At 39.8% G+C, this 26,406-nt stretch overlaps 1 protein-coding gene across 1 annotated transcript in view; it reads left to right on the forward strand.

Moving 5' to 3' along the window:
• The first annotated feature begins 16,293 nt into the window (after nt 1-16,293).
• ARSB (arylsulfatase B) overlaps nt 16,294-26,406 on the forward strand; it is a 168,644-nt gene continuing 158,531 nt past the window's right edge. The window contains exon 1 of the mRNA XM_087430135.1: nt 16,294-16,643. Coding sequence (XP_087286261.1) covers nt 16,323-16,643 — 321 coding nt within the window. The 5' untranslated portion in view covers nt 16,294-16,322. The remainder of the gene's footprint in view (nt 16,644-26,406) is intronic.

A 26,406-nucleotide genomic window follows, 5' to 3' on the forward strand; every position in this document is an offset into this window, starting at 1 on the left:
CTGCTGGTTTAGTCCATAGTTCCACATCAAGAACTGCTGGTGGTGCACACCTAAGCCTTCTTGGCCAGTCTGCAGCACCATCTCCTTGGTTACTGCTGGGTCCACAGTCTCATTTCCTCGGTTGCTGTTGGTTTCATTAATGTGCACATGAGGTAACGGAATAACAGATCTATTGTTAATGAGACTCTCGGAAGTCAAAGCCAAAAAATTGGTGTGCACGCATGGAGCACTTATAATTTTATTTCTTTCTTTCTTTTTCCCCCAAAGCCCCAGTAGATAGTTGTATGTCATAGCTGCACATCCTTCTAGTTGCTGTATGTGGGACGCGGCCTCAGCATGGCTGGAGAAGCGGTGCGTCAGTGCACGGCCGGGATCCGAACCCGGGCCACCAGCAGTGGAGCACGCGCACTTAACCACTAAGCCAAGGGGCCGGCCCCTGGAGCACTTAAAAGCTGTCAGAATGCTCACAACCTAACTCTGAGACTCCCATGTTAGGATAAGTTGGTCATGGACTGGGTTAGATTGACTCTAGGTCACCTGTCAACATCAAGAAAATTTCTGTGCAACAAGGTACACTGTAAAACACCACACAATCCACAACCCAGTGGCACATCCCTCAAGTATTAATTGGGCTCCAAGAGACCCCAGGATTTAAAGAAATGGGATCTTTAAGTTCCAAAGAGTTGAGCGTGCTACCTTCTGGCACATCTGCTTATTTTATGTCTAAGAACTGTGGTCCTGGAAGGTATAGATATCTACAAATATGGCAAAATCTTAGTAGAGACAACCCAGAATTACAATGGCCATTATGGGGAACATTCCAATTATATGAGATCATTAAAGAAGTGCAGTTGAAAGCAAGGGCTCCCCAATCAAACAACAGAAAGGATACCTATTTTAATTGGCATGCAGAAGCCTCCAAAAGTTCTCAAAATTCCAAAACAGTTTCATTAAAAGATTCATTGCAAAAGGCTAATGAAAAATTAAAGATATAAGAGGTAGCTAAAAAACAGAAGACAGTAAGATTGATGTGACTCCTACTGCTCCCCTCTGTCCCCCTTACCTGAGTACTCACATTCTGCTCATTCTCTGTCTCAGTTGCCTTTCCATTCTGAAGAAACATGAACAGTTACCTTTTAAAATAAGACACTCAAGACTGCAAGTGATCCTCTTCAGGTATCTTTCACTCCTTGGTCAAAGACCAAACTAAGGACCATAGTTAAAAAATTTCCTAAATTCAGGGAGGATCCCCAAAAGTTTTCTGAAGAATTTAGAGTCCTTATGGGGCCTATGACCCCAGACTGCCAGATCTTTATCAGTTTGTGCACATGCTGGTAGGACCTGATGAACCCCAAAATGGATGCAGAAGCAGAATGGCATAACCCCAAGAATAATATTGGAGATCCTCAATCTTCAACATGGTCCCCTTATGGACCAGAAAAGCTCACAAAATAGCAACCGATCTTTTAAAAGCCATTCCTAGAGTCTTCCCTGCCCATACTGATTGGTCTATTATTCAAACATACAAACAAAAGACAGATGAATCTGTGGCTGACCCTAAAGCCATCTGGAAGCTCTCTTCCTACAACATTCTGGGTTTCATACAATATAGGATGTCACCCAATCTGCTCTAGCTGCCTTATTTGTAAACTGATTATCTCTTGAGATTAGTGGATTGATTAAAAGGCAAAAAATAGGATTGGAAGTCACCAGTCTGACTGAACTCGTGACCATAACTGAACACTTTGAAAGGACTTTGGAACAAGACCATAAACAAAAGTCTGCCAAGCCATTATCCTTACAGCTGCAACAGCTCCAAGGCCAGAAATCTAAAATAATACCTGGGCTTCTCCTATTACTCCCTCCTAGGGATCCATCATCAAAATGCTGGTCCAGGGATCGGTGTCTCACGTGTAATCAACTAGGACACTGGCAAAAAAATTGTTCTCAAAGGTTTTATGCAAATCCTTCAATATCAACTCAGACACCCTCATATTGATGCCAGCCCTAATATCAGTTCCCCTACGTTAAACCCAGCACATATGGGGTTAAAACCAAAAGCACTCATCTCCTTTCTCTGCTTCTCTAAGTTACATTCACATGTAAATATCAGTTTTTTTAACCTCTGTATTCCTGAATTTCACAAGGCAAAGGCAAGTTACAAATTGTTAAAGCCCAGGTGACCTCACAGTGGGGCTCACTGAAGTTTGGCTAGTTACCGGTCCTTTGAAGTTTCATTACAGGGAAACTGATGTCCAGAGAACATCAAGAAGATGAAGCTTCCCAGACCCCAACTCCTTGGCTTCCTGGTGCTGAAATCCACCATTCATCACGGAGACTGACAACCAAGGACATCCACCCGCAGTTTCCCCTATCTCACCATCCTCCTCCCCACAAACAGCCTCACAAGGCCAAATGCAGGCTGATGGGAAGGCGCCAACCTACGAAGCCACAGCTCTCCCTCCTCTATCTAAAACCTTGTACAACACATTCTTTCCCACGGATTTCCCTTTAAAATCCCTAGCTATTAGCACTTCAGGAGGACTGTGGGTTTTGTGGCACAAGCCCACCACAGCCTCATTTTGTTAGCAAAATTAAAAATTACTCCTTCTTTTCCTCAATCCCTGTCATTGTGTTCATTGATTTGGCTACAATGACAAGGTCCCAGTTTTTTGGCAACAATATGTGCCCTCAAAGGAGGGCCCCTGTATGAATCCTTCCCAGAGTTGACATGACTCTGAGGGATTTTCTGATAAACTGCTATGTTATTCTCTTAAAATTAAAATTAATGGAAAATCTTACAAATTCTGGTAAACACCAGAGCCTGCAGATGGAATTCTGGGAAAACTGATGAAGGGTGAGAATTCTTACCAGAGTCACCTCTGCCAAATCTCTGTCTGTAGTGCCCAGTCACAAGAGGAAAATAAAATTTCACGCTGTCCCTTCCTTTCCAAATCCAGACTCATTGGTTATTGATCCTTTCTGTCCCAAGGGCAGCTGTTACTTTCTTATTTGTCTTGTTTTGTGTCCTGAGAACTTGGTTTGGTAATCATCAGGTTGGGGGCCCCAAAATATGGCTAGACAGAAATGTGGGTTGAATTCCATTTGTAGCTAGGGTCTATCGCCAGCACTAGGGGAATTGTCTCAGTCTTTTTTTCTTTTGGCTATCTTTGGGAATGGCTCTGGATCTTGGGAGGATAATATATTTTGTACGCTCTTTGTAGACACCTCTTGGGTCCATAGCATTGTCCAATACTGGCAGGAATATTTACTATTTGTCCCGGCTGAAACCTGACAAGATATTTGAAAGGATTTTTTAGGTAACACTATGGTCAGAAGTTGGCCAGACTGGAAGCTGATATTCAGAGCCTGACAGGAATTTTTGTAAGCCTCCTCCCCTAAGCTAAATGTACCCAGAGGGAAAGAAAAACCTTCCAAAGACAAGGTCTAAATCTAGAACATAGCAATCTTTTGATTTCTATCTTAGTTGAAGATCTTCTCCCCAATATTAAAAAAACAAATTGAGGATAATGTGGTTGGATGGGCTGTTCATCCCCTTGAAATCATTTAGGCTACAACCCAATTCTTTGAGGAATTAGAAACAGTTGTCCTTGTCTTATCTCACAAATAGTCTTTACAGGACCAGCTGCGTGACTCCAGAAACCACTCAAATTCCACCTATGCTTTTTACCAATCCCAAAACCTCCCCTATTCATCTCAAAAGCCTTGTAGATATTGTAAAACTTCTGGCATTAGGAAATAAAAGTCCTCCTGGGAGAAACTTGCATTCTTTCTCCGTGCCTTTGAGATGTAAATGTTCTACTGGATCTTCTCCAAGAACTCTTTTCTAGCCCATCTCTTTGAAATGCAGACTTCAGGGAGGTAATTCTCATCAGAAGGAATAAAAAAGGGGAAAAGGTAGTTTGGAAACTTGGTAAATAAAAAAAATCTTAAGTGTCTTCTCCACAAATATAGTAAAAATCTTTAGCCTTCTGAGCAGGTAACCTTAACTTATTCTATCTGTCAGAAACACAATTTGGATCCAACTTCTTTTATAACTAGTGAGTTTTGTATTATTGTACCTGATTCATGGCTAAAATTTTAGAATGAAGGCCATAAGGTCTGTTTTTTTGTCTGTCTATGTGTTTATGTATGTCTGTGGATGTATGTGATATGTATACTGATATTTTTCTACTTCTGGACAATATTGCCAAATCAATTTGTAAAAGACCTCTATTTAATTGGCTTTAAAAATAAGTGCTTATGAATTAAGTATTCCTAAAACTCAGAACTACAGAAACTAACCCAAATATTTTTCATGTGCACATGATCTGGGATAATTTTTAATAAATAAAAGCTACTTTGAGTTTGTTGCCTTGATTAAAATAGACATGTCTTCAAAATTAGCATTAAATATAACACACATACAACTTTTATTCTACCTGGGTTTACTAGTCAAATAAGCTTATGTTATCTCTATTACAAAACTTTTCAGCAAGAAAAATAGCTTTAGATGATGGCTACTCGTCTAATGTCTGATGAATAAATGAAAAGCAATAGGATATATTGGAGTATATGAGGACACCATTTGGTTTAAAGCTAATTCGGCCTGACCTTGTTTTTCCAGAAACAAGGAAAGGTCCTGACGTGGCCTGTTGAGCATGCATTGTACATCTGCTTTAAACATTTACAGTGTCCCAAAGCCAAGAGTGATGCCCTTAAAGATAGGGATGTTGCCCCCACAAATCAGCATTTCTTCAAGGATCAGCATTTCTTCCCAGAAAGTGGGGATTAATTACTGACCTGCTTTAACTCATCTTGTGACCAGTGACCCGCTGACCACTGACTTGCTATGCTCATTTTGTGACCACTGACCTGCTGTGCTAGCAAAGCCTCTCGTGACAGTAGTAAAAGAGATATTTCTGTCGTATGTGAAGTATGTTCTTTGTTCCAAGACCGTATATAACCACTCTGTACACCCCACTTCTTCAGAGGCTTCCTTCCTCAGTGGAGAAGTTCTCCTGGGCTAGTCCTCAAATTGGATCATAATAAATTCCCCCCAATTTTGATTTATAGATTGATTATGGATTATTTATGTCGACATGTCTCATGAAGTTTTTATGGATAGTCTAAACATACTTGTTGAGAACAAGTAAATTAAATAGATATAAGTGGGTATGTCTAGTTAAAAAAAAGTATCCCAAATCTTTGGTAACTTCTACCGTTAGAATTTTACTAAGTTAAATTAAGTGATGAAAATTCATTTAATGTTTGGATCTTTCCAAATAAGATAAAATACTGAAACATTAATTGCTAAATCAGTCTAAGTTTATCTACTTTTCAACTCTTATTACAGAGGAACTAAAGATATTTGGGTCCGTTAGAATACATGTCTTGTGCCACATTGAAAAATTGCACTGTGGGGAGATTTATGTTTCTAGAAATTATGAAATGTATTCATAAGTCTGCCAATCCATAGAATGCTAGTATAAGAGACAGTCCACAATTGCTTGCTTCTTAGTTTTCACTAGGAATTAAGAATTCGAAGGGTGAAGAATTCTAATCAATATACATAATTAAAACTACTTAGAAATAATAAAGGTGAAAGGAAACAACTGTGTATGAAAGATAGGTAAGGAAAGTAAATGATTGATTGTTCCAAAATGAGAAAGAGGAAAAAAACCACAGGACAAAATTGTAGAAGGTTTGTGGAAAAGCAATCTTGGTAAAGGAATTTATATGTGGCCAAGCTGGCTAAGATTGGAATGAATTTATTTAAGTTTTAAAACACATAACTTTTAGGGGCTGACCTGGTGGCGTAGTGGTTAAGTTCGCACCCTCTGCTTTGGCAACCTGGGGTTCGCGAGTTCAGATCCCGGGTGTGGACCTACACACTGCTCATCAAGCTATACTGTGGTGGTGACCCACATACAAAATAGAGGAAGACTGGCACAGATGTTAGCTCAGGGACAATCTTCCTCAAGCAAAAAGAGGAAGATTGGCAACAGATGTTAGCTCAGAGCCAATCTTCCTCACCAAAATATATGTGTAAGTTTTAATTCCAAAAATCACTAGTGCAAAATTAGAATTGGTTTTCTCTTTGTTAAAAGGAAAAAGGTTTCTTGGACTTTGGTCTGCTTTTGATAACAGACTGCAAACATTTCTTTACCTTTTAAGTAATCTGCCTGGACAGTAAAGATTTTGTATCTTACCAAAATAATTTACTGTGCTTCACAACCATGTAACCTTCAGTATTTGCCTTTTACATCTTCTATTGTCACTTTGGTTAAATGGATATTTTTGTCAAACTTCCCCAAAATCAAATTCTAAATGAAGTCTTTTTGACCTTGAATTAACTTTGTGATTTTTCAGAGGGTCCCTGGAACATTTCAAAAGATTTGTTCTCTCTCCTTATAAAAAAGAGAGCTATTAAACTAATCAGGCTTATTTGATATGTTAAATTACTTGGGAAGTATTGTGAATAAGAAGTAATACTAAGCCTTCTTTATGTTATATTTGTATAGCTATATGCTATAAGTGTTCCAAAAATTGTATGAAATTCCTGGAAATCTAACATGTTTTGGTATAATGTTATCAGTCATAATTCCAGTTATCATCTTAAAATGTTGTATATCATATAAATTTCTTCCTGTTTTAATTTGATAAATTTCCTTATCAAATTAACTCCCATCAGATCTTTAACAATGGACATTTTTAAGTCTTTTGTCATTTACAGACAGTTATTGTTTTACTCTGATGATTTTGCAAAAGTGAGACTCATAGAAAGGACCTTAGCAAGCGCTCCTGACCACTGACACTGCTGTGAAACTAGAAGGCATTGGACCATGGGTACACATACCCCAGCTGAAGAAGTCTCCACCTGACATCTGGTCCTACACAGATGCTGGAGACCTCCAAATCACATTGCCTAGGAGACTAGGCAGACTGCTTTCACTCAAGACACCGGATCAAGATTTCATACTTTAAACATGAAATCCTTTCTTCTTCTCTTTCTTTCCTTTACTCTAGCATTGACCTGGAAAGATAATGCCATTCGTACCATTCGTATAATATCCTAAGATAATCATTCATCTCTCCCAGGCCATTGCTAAAGGGGGTAACCTTTCAGACTGCTGGATTTGTCATCAAAAACTCTGATATGTCTATAATGCTGGAGACCCCCTGGTCCTCCTTGTGACCAATTTCTCTTCTGTTCCCAATGTCCCTATAAACTACAATTAACCCACCTTAGAAGTCAGTTACAGACTCTGACTTTTACAGCCAGAACATCCAGTGCCTTGTTTTTACCTTTCTCCAACTATAACTGTACTTGCCCAATTAGACACAAATACCTATGCAAATCGTAGTACATCTGCACCTCCATGTTCTTATGCTTATCTAAATCAGATCTGCCTCCAACCATGAAAAGATCTCATCAGCATCATCCATCTTTGCAAGGAACTTAGAACAACTTTTTATCTCAGGCTAGGAGATTTACTTCCCAAATGTGCTAAAAACCTACCTGACCCCTGGCTTGAATGAGCAAATGCAACAATCCCTGGAAATGAATCCATTAACAGTGCCACCTTAGCAGGAGTGATTTGTTCCTGACAGGATTTATCTTTGTCTGTGGTGGTTATCATTCTCCCTGGGCCTATGAACACATAGATGGCTGTTGTATAACTGGGAAATCCTTTTAGGTTATCTAACTGTGTCCCTAACTGTTTACAAACTGAGACACCTCATTGGTTAACTTGAATTTACATCATCGAGTTAGAAAGGACTTACTAGGAGGGGTTCATGATTCAAGATTCACTTCATTTCTCAGGTCCCTACTTTCCTGGTTAGGAGTGAGTACAAATGAACCTATGATCAGGACCCTCTCCTTAACCCTTGAAGATATTGCAGAATCTGCTGCTAAAGCAATAGATGCCCAAGAAAAATCCTTAGACTCTCTGGCCAAGATTGTTCTTGATAATAGGAGAGTCCTTGATTATCTTTTAGTTGAACAAGGAGGTGTCTCTGCTGTGGCCAACACCACTTGCTGCACCTGGATTAACACTTCTGGGGAAGTTGAAACTCAGCTACATAAGGTCACTGAACAAGCCATTTATCTCAAGAAAGTGACTCCTTCAATGAGGTTTTTCTTTGGCTTATTTGATTTTGATTGGTTTGGGTCTTGGGGACTATGGCTCTGAAGCACACTCCAGACATTGGGAATTATCTTGCTTATAATAATTGTAATAGTCTCCCTGGTGCACTGTATTCTTTCAAAGCTTTAAATGCATGTTCACAGCCACTAGCCAAGCAAGTGATCTCTCTGCGACTGGAACATCAGAAAGGAATGAAGAGAATGACTGACTTAAAAAACGTGAACCTGAAGTTGTGACCTGTGAATACCACACAGAGGATCAACAGAAACCGCAAGAACTTCAGAGTGGTAGCTGGGAGTTGTGCTAATGAGTTAAATTTTGATTACATCTTTCAGTTAGGCTGAGAGTCTGACCAAAAGGCAGGAATTGTTTAAAAAAGAGATAACAGGCCCAAAACGGAGTCACTTGTGCTAAACCCCATATCACCAAACCAAGACTTAATACCTAACTTCATTACAGTTTCAACCTCTCCCAGAAACGGAATCTTAAACCAGTCAACCTGAAATTACCTGGTCAGCACAGGTGAGGTCATCTGCCTGATAGGTCCCTGCTGTCCCCTAAAGGAAGATGACCTTGCCACAAACAATCCTCTCTTTGCTAGTATTACTTCCTTGTCCCACCTCCTTTGGCCTATAAAAGTCTTGCAGTTTGTACAGCTCCTTGGAGCTCCTTTCTATCTGCTAGAAGGGAAGCTGCCCAACTCATGAATCATTAAATAAGGCCAATGAGATCTTTAGAATTTACTCAGTTGAATTCTGTTTTTTAACAATATTGTGATAACTAGTATCAGTGGTATATTATTGAAGTTTCGATTTGTATTTCTGTTGAGTGAGGTTGAACATCTATTCATATATTTAATGACCACTTATATTTCCTTTTCTGTAAAATATTATGTTCCTATATTTTTCCCATTTAAAAATGGATTGTTGGGGGGCCCAGCCCAGTGGTGTAGCAGTTAAGTTCATTCGCTCCACTTTGGCGGCCCAGGGTTTGCAGGTTTGGATCACCACTTGTCAGGCCATGCTGTGGCAGGGTCCCATATAAAGTGGAGCAATACAGGCACGGATGTCAGCCCGGGGCCAGTCTTCCTCAGCAAAAAAGAAGAGGATTGGCAACAGACGTTAACTCAGGGCTAATCTTTTCACACACACACACACACATACACACACACACACAATGGATTGTTGGTCTTTTTCTTTTTGACTTTAGGAGTTAAGAGATTTTAACTACGGGTTAAATAGGTTTTGTGTGGGTTAGCATGCAAACCAGGTGATTATGTATAATATCTGTATTATTATGTATGTATTACATGTATTAATATCATGTAAAAAATATATCCCAAGTTCTAAGCACCCCATCTACCAAACAATTAACTTTTAAACCTGTTTGTAAGTTGGGAGCTGCCTTTATTTCAGTCCTAATTTTTGCATCTTCTAACTGATCAGAATAGTTTTTATTAATATGGTTATGTACTGGGAAAACCCTAAAAAAAAAATCAATGATTAAACTAATTAAAACAATAAAGTAATTCAGTATTTGGCAGAATATAAATTAACATACAGAGATCAGTAACCTTTATGTCCACAAATAATAACCCATTATAGAGAAATAATAGAAAAGGCCCCATTTCAATAGTGACAGAGAAGATAAAATACTTAAGAATAAATTTAACAAGAAAAGTGCAAAACCAATATGAGGAAAATTTTAAAACACTTCTAAAAGACACAAAAGTAAACCTTAATAAATGGAAGATAATCTTTGTTTTTAGATAGGACAACTTAGTATCATAAAGATTTCAGTTGTCCCTAAATTAATTTATAAATTTAATGCAATTCCAATAAAAATACCAGCAAACATTTTTATGGAACTGGACATGTTGATATTAAAGTTCATATAAAAAAATTAACATGCAGGAATAGCCAGGGAAACATTAAAAATTAAAAGCTATGAGGAGTCACTATCCTTATCACACATTAAAACATATTGTAAAGTCTCTATAACTGAAACGCTGTGGTACTGCTGCATGGGTCAACAGACAGGCCAGTGGAATAAAAAAAAACAGAAATAGACCCAAGTATATATAGAAATTAAGCATCTGATACAGGTGGCATCTCATATCACTGGGGCAAAGATAGACGTCTTTATTTTCTTTATGAGTAGTGCTGGGATAACTGAGTAACCATTTGGAAAAAGGTAAAATTAGATCCATATCTTACGTCACACACAAAAATAAATGCCAATGAGTCAGGGATCTAAATGTGAAAACTGAAACCATAGAAGGACTAGAGGAAAACATAGGTAAATTTTACTTTAACAATGGTGCAAGGAATGTCTAACTATGACTCAAAATCCAGATGCAATACAAGAAAATATTGATAAATCTGACTACATAAAAGAAATAACTTTTGTATGTCAAAAAAACCCCATAATGAAATATTTGACAATTGACGAACTGGGAGAAAATATTTGTGATACATATCACAGTTAAAGAGGTTATCTCTCATATATAAAGAACTCTTAAAATTGAGGGGGAAAAGACCAAAAACCCAATCAAAAATGACACAGACAATTCACAAAAATGATGTAAAAATGTCCCTTCAACATATGAAAAGATGTTTAACCTTACTCATAATAAGAGAAATGCAAAAAAAAAAACAAACAAAAACAATCCTGAGGTACTATCAGATTGGCCAAAATTAAAAAGTATAGTACTTTTTAGTAGCTGGTGATAATGAAAATTGGTACAATCCATTTGCATATGGAAAGGGAGGAAACAGAATTGGAAGTATTCACTATGAATTCATGGTTTGATATCTATACATAAGTATCAATATAGTATGTGGGTGTGTATATATACATACTTATGTATGTGTGCATGTGTATACATGTGTCTAGTTCCTATCTTTGTCTGGTGAGAGATCCTAGAAGCAATGACAGCCCAGTAGCAATAAGCACACTTTTAGCACAGATTTTGGTTTCTAGATGCCACCCTACGCTAAAAGAAATCAGGGTTCCTTGGAGAAATGGCTGATTCAAGGGTTGGAGAAGGAAAAGTACAAGATAAACCTAGAATTTCTCCTTGTACCAAAAGGTAAGGGAGTGCTCAAAGATTGAAGAGGACATGCCAAAACAAACAACAGCCAGATTGATGGGGCTCCCACTGGCCAAATCAGACCAAATGAGAGCATTGAAATAATTATAGTAAACTACTACATCATATTGATTAAACAAGAATCCATGAGTTCATAGTGATATAAATAATTAAACAAATAATGGGGAAGAAGGCAAAGTTCTTCCTTACAGTAGAAAAACAACTAATAAATATAGAAGGAATGATGGAATTAGAAAATCACCATTTGGCAACCATCCTAATAGTAATTGATTAAAGCAAGAAGCATCAGTTGGTGCTAAAAATAATAAGCAAAAGTTTTAGGAAAAACAGAATATATACATATTCTCAAAGTATCTCCTCATAAAATAATTATTAATTACAAGGGAAAAATAGTAACTTTACAGTGAATAAATGGCTGCCTTAACAAAGGGATCAATAATAAAGCAAATCAACATCATGTGCCTCTTAACATGAAGCACTGAGAAGGAAACAACATCACTTTTGTGATATTTCTGCATAAACCGATAACCTGAGTCTAATCATTAGGAAACATCAGACAAACCCCAGTTGAGAGATTTTACAATAATTAGCCTGTACTGCACATCATAGCTGTTCAAGACATAGATGAATAATAGAATTAACCCTTTTTAATTAACTAATTTGCACATTTCTGGAGCACTACTAACATAAGCTTTTATTTGAAAATGCAGGACGTGAGAAGGCTCTGTGCAAGTTTAGCTAGTTTCTGGAGCCATTGTCAAAGGAGGAACTGTTCCTGCAGATTAGCAGCTATTGTTCGGACAATTTGATTTCTATCAGGAAGAATAGGGAGAAACAGGTATGGGAGAAGGCCATGCAGGGCCACAGTGGAAAATTCTTAGGCCTTTAAGGTCTCTTACGAGGTCTTTAAATGAAATTTTCAAGCCTTAACATAATGAGAGTCAAACAGCTCTTCAAAATTATTCTCTTTAATTTAATGCTAAATTTTTAATTTTTCTTGCTAAAGTTCATTGATTTCACCAGAGATGAAAAGCTGATGTAACATAAACTAATCTACTTCATGCAAAGAAAAAAAATTATATGTATGTAAGAGGGAAACTATGTGTTAAATAAAAACAAGATAAAATCATGACCCTTACACCGATATAAAAATGAATACGTTAAAGATTGTATTTAACTTATTAATGAGGGAACTGGTAAGGGGTTAATATCAGTTCAAAGGACAATCCAAGGAACAGATCAGCTATGTGGACTGAAATAGAGTCTTGGTAAATGTTAAATGAAGGAGTTTACTCCGTAATCAAGGTGAGGAACTCAAGTCCAGGGAAATAGTCCAACAGAGTATTCTGAGGAAGTGCTCCGAGGTCTACAGATCTGAGTGCAGTTTTTATACCTTTTAACAAAGCAGTGTTCATGCAGGAAAGGGCTTACACATCTAATAGTCATATACTTCAAGGATAACAAGCACTTTTTGGTTATATGTCAAACAAGGCTCCTAATATTGGTGTTATCTATGTGTGGAGGGAGGCAAGGACCTGGGTCATTACTTTTTCCCTCAATCTCTAAGAAATGTAGTTGGGAAATGTGAGAATGAGGTGCCCATTATCTCTTCCTGTTGTTGATTCATCCTGCTGGTGTTTTCAGTTATGAGGTGAGTGGTTGCAAGACCATTTAGACACAGGTTTATGAGGCCTGCATGGCTGCTTGACAGGACAGCATGGATTTTTGTACCGACTTTAAGCCTATGCAGCTTGCTTGCTAGAGTCTCCTGGTAGACCAGGGAGAGGGGTCCCAGTTTATTTACAATCCCCTCTTTGATCATCATCAATCCATGGCTGCATTTATGACCAATGAGGTGTTTCTTTTGTTTTTCTCTGACAACCAACAAACCTAAATAAGCTTTTATTTACCAAATATTTTATATCATGTTAACTTGAAAAACATTTGGGTTAGTTTCTATTGCATTTAGAAATAATTTATATCAGTGCTTACTTTAAGCCAATTAAATAGAGCTCTTTTAGAAATTATACCAACCGGAGGCAGACAAATATATATATAGAGAGACATACACATATAGACATTCAGATAGACATAAACAGAGATATTTAAACATTTTAGCCATGTCTCAGGTACAAAACTCAAAAGAATATTTGGATCCAAATTGTGTTTCTGACAGATGGACTAAATTAATGTTATCTTCTCAGATGGCTAACGATTTTTACTGAAGATTCTTTTCTTTTTTGTTGTAAGCATCCTTTTTAGAGCTGTTTTTTAAGCCATTTGGTCTTTTAGAAGCTTCTGCATATCAATCAAAGAATGTATTCTACTGTCTCTGAGAGGTTTTGAATCCTCTCTTTTAAGAGTGACCCTTAAGGTGGACTCATCTGAAAAAGTTCCCCAGAGTGGCCGTTATAATTTCAAATTATCTCAAAAGTTTACCTGTTTCCACTTGCTTAGTTTTAGGTCAGGAATTTCAGGGGAGTTGAAGCAGAGGAGCTCAGCGAGAGAGGAGAGAGGAGTAGCAGATTTGCTTCCATTTTTGCTGGTGCAGTTGCGTTGCAGCCGTCATTCTCCAATTCAGCATGTCTTTCATTTAATTATTTTCTTTTAAAGAGGCAATAAAGGATTCTTGATTTCATTTAGAAGCCTCAAAAATTAAAATAGGCTTCCCATTGGTTGTTTAATTTTATAGCTGGCTTTCTCCAATTGAGTATGCAAATATACAAGTTTGGATAAATTGAAACTGCCCCCTTTTACCATTTTAAAGTGAGATATCCTTTAGTAATATCCTCCCATTTAGGGAGCCACTTGCAAGCACGTGCTGTATAAAATTTGTTGGAGTGTTAGCAGGTGGCTGTCTATTGGATGCCCCATTGTTTCCAGGTTTCAATGTTTCATTTCCCATTCTGGTTCAGCACTAGCTGAATCAGTTGTCAGTTGTCAAGGAGGCACATAGGGGAAAACTCTGACTCAAGCCATCAGTTATTTTCCTAATTTTTCTTAGCTCAAAGGCCAAGAAACACTGAGCACCCAGTGTGGAATCCCCTTCTCTGTGAACACAGAGGATAACCTGTCCCACGGAGACAAACACAATTATCAAATAAACTCAAGGACCTTCAACCATTGATCAGGAGATCCGAGACCCAGGAAAGACTTATCTGCCACAGCTGGAGCTTCGGGGAGCCAGAGGGGCTCAAAAGTCCCTGCTGCCACCATGGCACTGAGTTCTCTCAGCGCTCTGGGAGGTCTCAGGCAGTCTCTCTGGGTCCCTTCATGGTCTCCAATTTGTGGACTGAAATAGTCTAGGTAAAGGTTAGTTAATGGTGTTTATTCGATAATCGAGGTGAGGAACTCAAGTCCAGGGAAATAGTCCAACAGAGTATTCTGAGGAACTGCTCCAAGGTCTACAGATCTGAGTGCAGCTTTTATACCTTTTAACAAAGCAGTGTTCATGCAGGAAAGAGCTTACACATCTAATAGTCATATACTTCAAGGATAACAAGAATTTTTGGTTATACATCAAACAAGGCTCGTAACGTTGATGTTATCTATGTGTCAAGAGAGGCAAAGACCAGGGTCATTACTTGTTCCCTCAATCTCTAAGAAATGTAGTTGGGAAATGTGAGAGTGAGGTGACCATTATCTCTTTCTGTTGCTGATTCATCCTGCTGGTGTCTTCAGTCAAGAGGTGAGGGGTTGCAAGACCATTTAGACACAGGCTTATGAGGCCTGCATGGCTGCTTGACAGGACAGCATGGACTTTTGCACCGACTTTAAGCCTACGGACCTTGCTTGCTAGATTTGCCTGTTAGACCAGGCAGCAGGGTCCTGGCTTCATTTGCAGGTGTATTAAAATAAATGTGCAAGTGGAAACAAAACTGTTTTTTCCATGATGGTGGGGGAAAGGGTGTCACACCACTGGGTAAGATTCATTTGCAGATGTATAAAGAAGAGTTAGTTTCCATTGCTATCAGTTGCTAGAACTTTACAACTTATAAAGTTGTAAAATAATCCCCATGGAATCAGACTCAGATAACCTGAAAGGATGCAGGGCATAATTTTTTCCCCTTCTATCTTCAGACATAGAATAGGCAGAAAGTCTTGGACAGCAATGGGAATATACTGGTCATGAGGCTAACTTCCCGATTCAGTGAGCATGTGGTTACGGGAATTTTTCTTTCCATCCACAGGCTATTTCAGGTAAATTATATACTATACTTCTTTGGTTCACTACTTGATTGTCAGAGAGCCAGCTCTGAAGGGGATGATTCCTGGACAAGCTAATGAGCTACTCAATGGCCACCCCAAACAACTCCCAGAGGAGCCTAAATAAAACTGCATCTTCAAAAGGGCACTGTGCAGTCGGAGTGTATTTGGCCCTCTTTTTGCTAGTGGGGAGGAAGTGGCTTCTTGGGCGACACTATTCATAGATGAATCTGAAACGCCATCGGGACCTCTCTGCCTCTTCATCGTCCTCCCACCTGCACGAGGCTGGGTTCTTTCGCCAGACATAAATCTGCTGGAAACGATTCCCCTACAACCTTTACAACATCCTAACTCAGGATCTGGAGTCAGAACTGGGTTTGGGTTAGGCTCAACCAACTACAATCTTGTTTATTCTGGGGGGAGAAAAAAGGGGCATTTATTATAACTCCTAGCTGCCACGGTTGTTGGGAGATGGAAAGAGATGAGGGCTGTGAAAAGGGCTTGTAAACTGTGAAGTTATTAAAAGAACAAATCTGCTCCTCTTTTAGGATGCCACGAGGCAAAGTTCAGCGCTGGCAAGATAAGCGAGCTCGGCTCCTCTCAAGCATCCACGGAGCGGCCGCGGAGCTGGGCAGCAGGAGCCCCACGAGCTCTCGGCTGGCTCCGCCCCCGCCCCCGGCAGGCCGGGTCAGAGGCGGCGGGGGCTGGGGCGCCGGGCCTCCGCGGCCCGCCGCCCGCGGGGGTGCAGTCCCGTGCCGGGGCGGGGCGGGCACGGCCGCCCAGTTCCTGATTCTAGAAGCGGGGCCCGGGGCTGGTGGCGCCACAGGCGCGGGGACCGCGGGCGGCGAAGGATGGGCCCGCGCTGCGCGGCGAGCCTGCCCCGAGGCCCCGGCCCGCGGCGGCCGCTCCTGCCCGCCGGCCTCCCGCTGCTGCTGCTGCTGCTGCTGCTGGTGTCGCCGCCGCCGGCCTGGGGCGCCGGGGCCGGCCGGCCGCCGCACCTCGTCTTCGTGCTGGCGGACGACCTGGGCTGGAACGACGTGGGCTTCCACGGCTCGCGCATCCGCACGCCGCGGCTGGACGCGCTGGCGGCCGGCGGCGTGCTCCTGGACAACTACTACGCGCAGCCGCTCTGCACGCCGTCGCGCAGCCAGCTGCTCACCGGCCGCTACCAGGTACGCAGCGCCCCCGGCGGCGCCCGGCCCGGCTCCGCCCTCGCCCCGCCGGCCCTCCCCCTCCGGCCGCACCGGCCCGGCCCGGCCCGGCCCGGCCGCCAGCCTCTGGGAAGTGGGCCCGGAGGCCGGGGCGGGCGCTGGCGAGCCGCGGCCCCCTCCCCGACCTGGGGCCGAGCGATGCCCCTGCTCGCCCCGGCAGCGCCGCCTTCTCTCCTCCCAGGCCCGCCGCGGCCTCTGCGCATGCCCGGCGCCCCGCCGCTCCGGGGGCTGTCTGTCTTTCGTTTTCTGAAGGTCGGGGTGGAGGGTTTCTGGGGGAGTGCCGGCTGCTGGGCGCTGCGAGCGGGTGGGCCGCAGGGTCCGAATGGACTGTGCCGAGCGGTCCTGGGGTGGGAGGATGGAGAGGGAGCGGGCCGGGCGCCGGAGTGGAGCCGTGAGAGCTGGGGAGGCAGGAGGGCAGAGCGGAGAGTGAGGATGAAAGAGTGCCCGCAGCGGGGGCGACTTGGTTCCCCGGGAACCCAGCGCTCCTAGGTTAGCACTGTCCGGCCAGAGATGAAAGTAATTTTTCCAAGTTCTCAGCGGCCCTGGAATGAAACCCATCCAGGTTGATTTTTCCTGGGCTGCTGACATTCCTTTCAGATTTAACCGTATCCAATACCTCTGAGCATCTTCATTATCTCTTTAAAAACTAATCTGTAGTTAACAGAGAAAAGTATATTTGTAAAGAGCGTGCATGTGTTAGATAACTAAGAAATCAAGGATATTTGCATCGTGCTTTACTGTTTTTAAAGTTAATTCTTGAAACAGCCTAGGAGGTAGCTGTTATTTTTAATCCCCTTTTACAGATGAGGAAATAAACCTGTAGAGGTTGATGACTTGTTAAGAATCACACAGCTAGAAAGTGGTAAAGCCGGATTTTGTACCTTTCCTGCGTCCTACTAGTCATGTCAGGCCTCTAAAATGGGACTCTTTTTTTTTTCTTCTTAATCTGAATAAGATTGACATTTTTATAAGATCCCAATGTGCTTATGACCATATTAAATGCAATAAACGCGTGCTGTATGAGAACACACGTGGACCTCCGTATATATGTACTGTTTATTCAACAAGCATGCTTTGAGCCCATACTGTTCAAGTCACAGAGGATATGCTTGACCCTTGCCCTCCCAAATCTGTGTTCATGGAGCCTTTAAGATCAACCCGAGATGGGAGGGTTCATTGCAGTAAAGATTTCCACTGTGGTCTGAGACTTTTAGAAACAGAAAAGATGGAGTTTTGCTAGGGGACTGAGAAGCAGCTGTAGGGATGGTCTGCAGTGGGGATGAAGGATGGGTGCCTCACCATCAGCCTAAGTACCTGCCACAGTTCTGACTTTGGCTGCCAAGGGTAATCAGGAACCCCACTCTGATGCAGATCTCACCCTGGACAGTGTGTAGGCCTAAAGGGGCATTCGAGTGAAGAAGAAGGGGAATGAGGGAAGGCAAGTTCTGCCCTGCGTGGTTCTGCATTTGCTCTGAAGTAAGAGAACTCAAGTTGCAGAAGAATGGGAGGGCCATTCATTTCTCTCACTTCCTCCCTTCCAACAGACTTGAGCAGGAAAGCAGATACCACACTTTAAAAACGTGTTCGTGTAACTGTCTGCTTTTGTCTCCTAATGTCCTCCCCCACCGGTCACCAACATTCCATTTTGGAAAAAACCTGAGTATTCAGAGTAGCCCGTGGTTAAGACGTGAAGGCAGGGCAGAAGTTGGGTACTTCCAAACAGTTTAGAGGCCACTTGGCGTAGCTAGCTAGCCTCCCCAAACATCCTGATTAACTTTTCTCCGCTGTTTTATTCTGTTCCAGTTCAAGAGACCCAATTAGAAATCACATTGGTTTAGTGAGTGAGCATCCTCTTTTAAAGGAGTCAGTATTTCTGGGAGAGCTAAGGAGCCCCATTGCCCTCGGATACTACACACTGGTACCATTCTGAGCATTTGACATATATTAACTCACTTAACTCACACGGCAGCCTGGTGAGGTAGGTACTACTGTTGTTGTTCGTATTCGATAACAAGGAAACTGAGGCTGGAAGGGGTTGAGAAACTTGCCCGAGGTCACAGGGCTATTAAGTAGTGGGCCAGGATTTGAACTGGTCAGTGTGCTCCAGAACCATCTCACTGCATTGCCTACTCGGAATTATTAAAAATATAATCGCAAGAGCTGCTTCAGATTTACCCAATAATCTGTCTCTTATTTTTGGACATTTACGTCCTTCCTAACCATCTCAATTAAAAAAAATTAACCTCTCACATTTCAAATTGGGAAATGCCTATGTTAAATGTCAAGTGAAAATAGAGAGGTTTTGTTTCTGAGCAAGTCATGTATTGTGCATAATTTTAGACAATAAAATGAGGAAATTTGTTGACTTTCAAAATTAGGTTCTTGAAAGAACTCCTTATAGGCAGATCTGCAAACTTAGCAATCGCACTTTAATAGAGCCCCCTCCCATAATCATCTAACTGTAGATTAGGAAAGAAAAGTGCAAAGTGATAAAACAAGCCTAGACTGATTGAACTTGGTGTTCCCAAGAAATTCTGAGTTTTTGTTTTTTGTTTATAAAAGTATTTACTGAAGACAACCAGTTAGGAATTATGAGACGTGGGTTTCAGTCTTCACCTTGTCAGTCTTCCAACTCGGACCTCGCAGGACATCATTTTCCACATCTGGAAAATTCGGGAGTTGCCTGAACTCGAAGGCTCTTTCTAGCTCTAAGTTTCTTTGACTCTAAGGCTCTCCTGTCCGTTAGAGCACGTTTCTGACTCGGCAGAAGCACGTTATCGTACCCACTATCTCCCTCTACTGGTAGAAAGGGAGATTATTCTTGCCCAGCACTTATGCCTTACGGCTTGCGGGAGCCGCTGGTTCAGCTGCTAGGCAGTTGTTTGAACGGGAACGTGAATTCAGCCTCTTATATTGAGACATTTAATTATTCAGAATCCTCGCATATGAACCTTTTTAAACTTGTGTGCTTTGGTGAAAAATGCCTAGAGTTTGGGTGGGAGGAAGAGGGAGACTGATGGATGAGGTAAGTAGTTACTGGTAACTCCAGGAACTAGAATTCTGATTTCTGTACTCTTAGGCTAGTGTTCTTCCTGCAGCCCTATGACTCATTCATTCATCTTTTTAAAAATCTATGTTTTATTTAGTTTTTGAGTAGAAAATACATTCACATGGTTTAAAAATTAAAAAGTTACAAAAGGGCTTACACTGAACATCTCTACCTACACAGACATACACAGACACACGCACACACACTCACACACACACACACACACACATACATTCTGTTCCTTAGGCATCCAGTTACTCACCCAGTTACTTACCAGCTCTACTCAGATTCTTTGCTGCTTTTATATACATACAGTTAGATGAACTGTATATATCCTCCAAAAAGTATTTTATGCATATGCCAGCAAAGACATAAGTGGATGTTCCCCTCCTCTCTTTTTATATGAATATAAGCATACTCTTCACACTGCTTTACACATGCTTTTCTTCCTTAACATGTGAAATAATTCCATATTGTTACATAAAGAGCATCCTCAATTTTTATGGCTGTATAATATTTTGTTAAATGGATATATCATGATTTATTTAACCAGACACATAATGATGGGTGTGTGGGTTGTTTCTAGCCTTTTGATATATCAAAGAATGCTGAAGTCAATACCTTATACATATGTTGTTTTGCACATGTTTGAATATATCCATAGGATAAATTCTTAGAAAGGGAATTTTCTGGGTTTAAGGGTAGATGCATTTGTAATTTTGATAAATATTGCAAAATTGCGCTTCAATAGGTTATATCAGTCTACATTCCCACCAGCAATATATGATATTGCTTATTTTCCTATACTCTTTTTCTATAGTTATGTTTCACATATCATAAAATTCACCATTTTAAGTGTGTAATACATTGGTTTTTCGTATATCCACATATTGGGCAACTATCACCACTATCTAATTCCAGAACATTTCCAACACCCCCAAAAGAAACCCCATAACCATTACCCATCCTCCTCCTCTTCCCCAGCCTCTGGCAACCACTAATTTACTCTCTATCTCTATGGATTTGCCTATTTGCAACATTTAATAGAAATGGACTCACGCAGTAGATGTCTTTTCATCCATGTTGTGGCATGTATCATTCCTTTTTATGGCCAAGTAATATTCCAGCATGTGGATATACCAGTGTTTTATTTATCCATTCATCAGTTGATGGACTTTGGATTGTTCCACTTTTTGACTAGTATGCATAATGCCACTGTGAACATCTATGTACATATTTTTGTAGGAACATATTTTTTTCACTTGGGTGTATACCTGGGAGCTGGATCTTATGGCAGTTCTATGTTTAACTTTTTGAGGAGCTGCCAAACTGTTTCCATGGTAGCTTCACCATTTTACGTTCCCACCAACAATCTATGTGGGTTCCAATTTGTCCGCATCCTTGCCAACACTTGTTATTATCTGCCTTTTTGATTATAGCCTTCTACTCATCCTAGTGGGTATGAGGTGTTATCTCACTGTGCTTTTGATTTGCGTTTCCCTAATGACTAAAGATGTTGACCATCTTTTCATGTCTTATTGGTCATTAGTATATTTCTTTGGAGAAATCTCTACTCAGATCCTTTGCCACTTTTAATTGGGTTATTTGCCTCTTTATTGTTGAGTTGTAAGGGTTCTTTATATATTCTGGATGCTAAACCCTTTTCAGATATATGATTTGCAGATATTTTATCCTTTTCCGTGCATCATCTTTTTACTTTCTTGATAGTGTCCTTTTATGCACAAAAGTTTTAAATTTTGTTGTAATTCAGTTTATTTACTTTTCTGTAGTTGTTTGTGCTGTTGGTGTCATTTCTAAAAAACCACTGTCTAATCCAAGGTTACGAAGATTTACCTCCATGTTTTCTTCTAAGAGTTTTATAGTTTCAGCTCTTACATTTAGGTCTTTGATCCATTTTTAGTTAATTTTTGTATATTTTTTGAGGTATGTGGATACCTGTGGATGTCCAGTTGTTCCAGCACCATTTCTTGAAAAGACTGTTCTGTCCCCATTGAATGGTCTTTGCACCCTTGTCGAAAATCAGTTGACCATAGATATATGGGTTTATTTCTGGACTCACAATTCTTTTCCACTGATCTCTATGTCAGTCCTTATGCCAGTACCACACTGTCTTGATTACTGTAGTTTTGTAGTAGGTTTCAGAATCAGAAAGTGTGAGACCTCCAATTTTGTTCTTTTTTGATTGTTTTGGCTATTCTGGGCCCCTTGCATTTCCATATTTTCCATATTCCAGTTTTAGGATCAAGTTGTCCATTTCTGTAAAAATAGCAGTTGGAATTTCAATAGGAATTGCATTGGTCTATTCATCTGTTTGGGGAGTATTACCATCTTAACAATATGTCTTCCAATCTGTGAATATGAGATGTCTTTCTATTTATTTAGGTCTTCTTTAATTTCTTTCAGCAATATTTTATAGTTTTTTTTTTCTTATAATTTTATTTATTTATTTTTCCCCCAAAGCCCCAGTAGATAGTTGTATGTCATAGTTGCACATCCTTCTAGCTGCTGTATGTGGGACGCGGCCTCAGCATGGCCGGAGAAGCGGTGCGTCGGTGCGCGCCCGGGATCCGAACCCGGGCCGCCGGCAGTGGAGCGCGCGCACTTAACCACTAAGCCACGGGGCCGGCCCCACTATTTTATAGTTTTAAGTGTACAAGTCTTGCACTTCTTTGGTTACATTTATTTTTAAGTTTTTATTCTTTTTGATACTGTTGTAAATGGAATTACTTTCTTAGTTTCATTTTCGATTGTTCATCGCTAGTGTATAGAAATGCAGCTGATGTTTGTATATTGATCTGTATCTTGCAACCTTGCTGAACTTATTAGTTCTTTTTTAAATTTTTTTTGAGGTAACATTGGTTTATAACATTTTATAAATTTCAGATGTACATCATTATATTTTGATTTCTGTGTTGACTACATTATGTTCACCACCCAAAGACTAATTACCATCCGTCACGATACACTTGTGCACTGACAACCATTTCACCCTTCTCCCTCCCTACTTCCCCTCTGGTAACCACAAATCTAATCTCTGTGTCTATGTGTGTGTTTGTTGTTGTTGTTGTTGTTGCTGAGGAAGATTTGCCCTGAGCTAACATCTGTTGCCAGTCTTCCTCTATTTTGTGTGTGAGCTGCCGTCACAGCATGGCCACTGATAGACAAGTGGTGTAGGTCCATGCCCGGGAACCAAACCTGGGCTGCTAAAATGGAGTGAGCTGAACTTAACCACTAGGCCACCAGGGCTCGTCCTTGTTGTTGTTTTTATCTTCTACTTAAGAATGAAATCATACAGTATTTGACTTTCTCCGTCTGACTTATTTCACTAAGCATAATACCCTCAAGGTCCATCCATATTGTCGCAAATGACAAGATTTCATCTTTTTTTTATAGCTGAATAGTGTTCCATTGTGTATATATACCACATCTTTATCCATTCATCTATTCATGGGCACTTAGGTTGTTTCCAAGCCTTGGCTATTGTGAATAATGCTGCAGTGGACATAGGGGTGCAAACACTTTTATGCATTCTTGTTTTTGTGTTCTTTGGATAAATACCCAGGAGTGGAATAGCTAGATCATATGATAGTTCTATACTTAGTTTTTTGAGGACTCTCCATACTGTTTTCCACAGGGGCTACACCAGTTTACATTCCCACCAGCAGTGTATGCGAGTTCCCTTTTCTCCACATCCTCTCCAACACCTGTTATTTCTTGTCTTGTTAATTATAGCTATTGTGATGGTGTGAGGTGATATCTCATTGTAGTTTTGATTTGCATTTCCCTAATAAATTAATGATGTTGAACATATTTTCCTTTGCCTGTTGCCCATCTATATATCTTCTTTGGAAAAATATCTGTTCAGGTCCTTTGCCCATTTTTTAATTGGATTGCTTGTTTCTTTGTTATTGAGTTACATGAGTTCTTTATATATTTTGTATATTAACCTCTTATGAAATATATAGTTTGCAAATAACTATAATAATAGATATTATTATTATATCTATAGTTTATATACTAAACAAATAATAATATTTTATTATTTAATAGTAGACTCTTTAGGATTTTCTATATATAAAATCATGTCATCTGCAGATAGTGACAGTTTTACTTCTTCCTTTCCAATTTGGATCCCTTTTATTTCTTTTTCTTGCCTGAATGCTCTGGCTTGGACTTCCAATCCTATGTTAAATAAGAGTTAAATATCTTATCGTAAATGGATACTGTATCTTGTCCAATGCTTTCTCTGCATCTATTGAGATGATCATGTGATTTTTATTCTTCATTTTATTAATGTGGTGTATCATGTTGATTGATTTGCGGATGTTGAACCATCCCTGCATCCCTGGAATAAATCCCACCTGATCATGGTGTATGATCTTTTTAATGTATTATTGAATTGGATTTGCTAGTATTTTGTTGAGAATTTTTGCATCTATGCTCATCAATGATATTGGCCTGTAATTTTCTTTTTTTGTATTGTCCGTGTCTGGTTTTGGTATCAGGGCAATGTTGGCCTTGTAGAATGAGTTAGGAAGCTTCCCCTCCTCTTAATTTTTTGGAAGAGTTTGAGAAGGATAGGTAGTAAGTTTTCTTTGAATATTTGGTAGCATTCACCAGGGAAGCCCTCTGGTCCTGGACTTTTGTTTTTGGGGAGGTTTTTGATTACGGTTTCAGTCTTCTTACTGGTGATCGGTCTATTCAAATTCTCTATTTCTTCTTGATTCAGTTTTGGAAGGTTGTATGATTCTAAGAATTTATCTATTTCTTCTAGGTTATCCAATTTGTTGGCATATAGCTTTTCATAGTATTCTCTTATAATCCTTTGTATTTCTGAGATGTCTGTTGTAATTTCTCCTCTTTTGTTTCTGATTTTATAATTTTATTTATTTATTTATTTATTTTCCCCCCCAAAGCCCCAGTAGATAGTTGTATGTCATAGCTGCACATTCTTCTAGTTGCTGTATGTGGGACACGGCCTCAGCATAGCCGGAGAAGCGGTGCGTCGGTGCGCGCCGGGGATCCAAACCCAGGCCGCCAGCAGTGGAGCGCACGCACTTAACCGCTAAGCCACAGGGCCTGTTTCTGATTTTATTTATTTGAGCCTTCTCTCTTTTTTTCTTGGTGAGTCTAGCTAAAAGTTTGTCAATTTTGCTTATCTTTTCAAAGAACCAGCTCTTAGTTTCATTGATTTTTTCAATTGATTTTTTAGTCTCTGTTTCATTTATTTCTGTTCTGATTTTTTATTATTTTTTTCCTTCTGCTGATTTGGGGCTTTATTTGTTCTTCTTTTTCTAATTCCTTTAGGTGTACTGTTAGGTTGTTTATTTGAAATTTTTCTTGTTTCTTGAGGCAGGCCTGTATTGCTATAAACTTCCTTCTTAGTATGGCTTTTGCTGTATCCCATAAATTTTGGTATGTTGTATTTTCGTTTGTCTTCAGGTATTTTTTGGTTTCTCCTTTGATTTCTTCATTGACCCAATCATTGTTCAGTAGCATTTTGTTTAATCTTTGCATATTTGTGGCTTTTCCAATTTTCTTCCTGTAGTTGATTTCTAATTTCATACTGTTGTGATCAGAAAAGATGGTTGGTATTATTTCTGTCTTCTCAAATTTATTGAGACTTGTTTTGTGGCCCAATATGTGGTCTATCCTGGAGAATGTTCTGTGTGTGTTAGAAAAGAATGTGTATTCTGCTGTTTTTGGATGGAATGTTCTGTATATATCTACTAAGTCCATTTGGTCTGATGTGTCATTTAAGGCTATTGTTTCCTTATTGATCTTCTGTTTGGATGATCTATCCATTGATGTACGTGCAGTATTAAAGTCACCTACAATTACTGTGTTACTCTCTATTTTTCCTTTTATGTCTTTTAATATTTGCTTTGTACTTTTAGGTGCTGCTATGTTGGGTGCATAGATATTTACAAGTGTTTTATCCTCTTGTTGGATTGTTCCCTTTATTATTATGTAGTGCCCCTCTTTGTTTCTTGTTGTGGTTTTTGTTTTAAAGTCTATTTTTTCCGATATAAATATTGCTACCCCAGCTTTCTTTTCATTGCCATTTGCATGGAGTATCTTTTTCTATCCCTTCACTTTCAGTCTGTGAGTGTCTTTAGGTCTGAAGTGTGTCTCTTGTATGCAGCATATATATGGGTTTTGTTTTTTTTTGTCTATTCAGCTGCCCTCTGTCTTTGATTGGAGCATTTAGTCCATTGACATTTAAAATAGCTATTGATAAATATGTACTTATTGCCGTTTTGTTACTTTTTTTTCTGGGTGTTTTAGTAGTTCTTCTCTGTTCGTTTCTTCTTCTCTTGCTCTCTTCCCTTGCAATTTGATGGCTTTCTTTAGTATTATGTTTGGGTTCCTTTCTCTTAATTTTTTATGTATTTATTATAGGCTTCTGGTTTGTGATTACCATGAGGTTCATATATAATAACCTATGTAAATAGTAATCTGTATAAAGTTGATCGTCTCTTAAATTTGACCTCTTACTAAAAGCCCTACACTTTACTCCCCTCCCTCCACATTTTATGTTTTGATATCATATTTAATCACTTTTTTGTTTGTGTGTCTCCTTTAACCTCTTATCATGGAGGTAGATACTTTGAGTAGTTTTGTCTTTGGACTTTCATATTAGCTTTATAGGAC

The sequence above is a fragment of the Ceratotherium simum genome, chromosome 4 (genome assembly GCF_057802395.1).
Source record: "Ceratotherium simum simum isolate JZ-2026a chromosome 4, ASM5780239v1, whole genome shotgun sequence".
Lineage (NCBI taxonomy): Eukaryota > Metazoa > Chordata > Mammalia > Perissodactyla > Rhinocerotidae > Ceratotherium > Ceratotherium simum.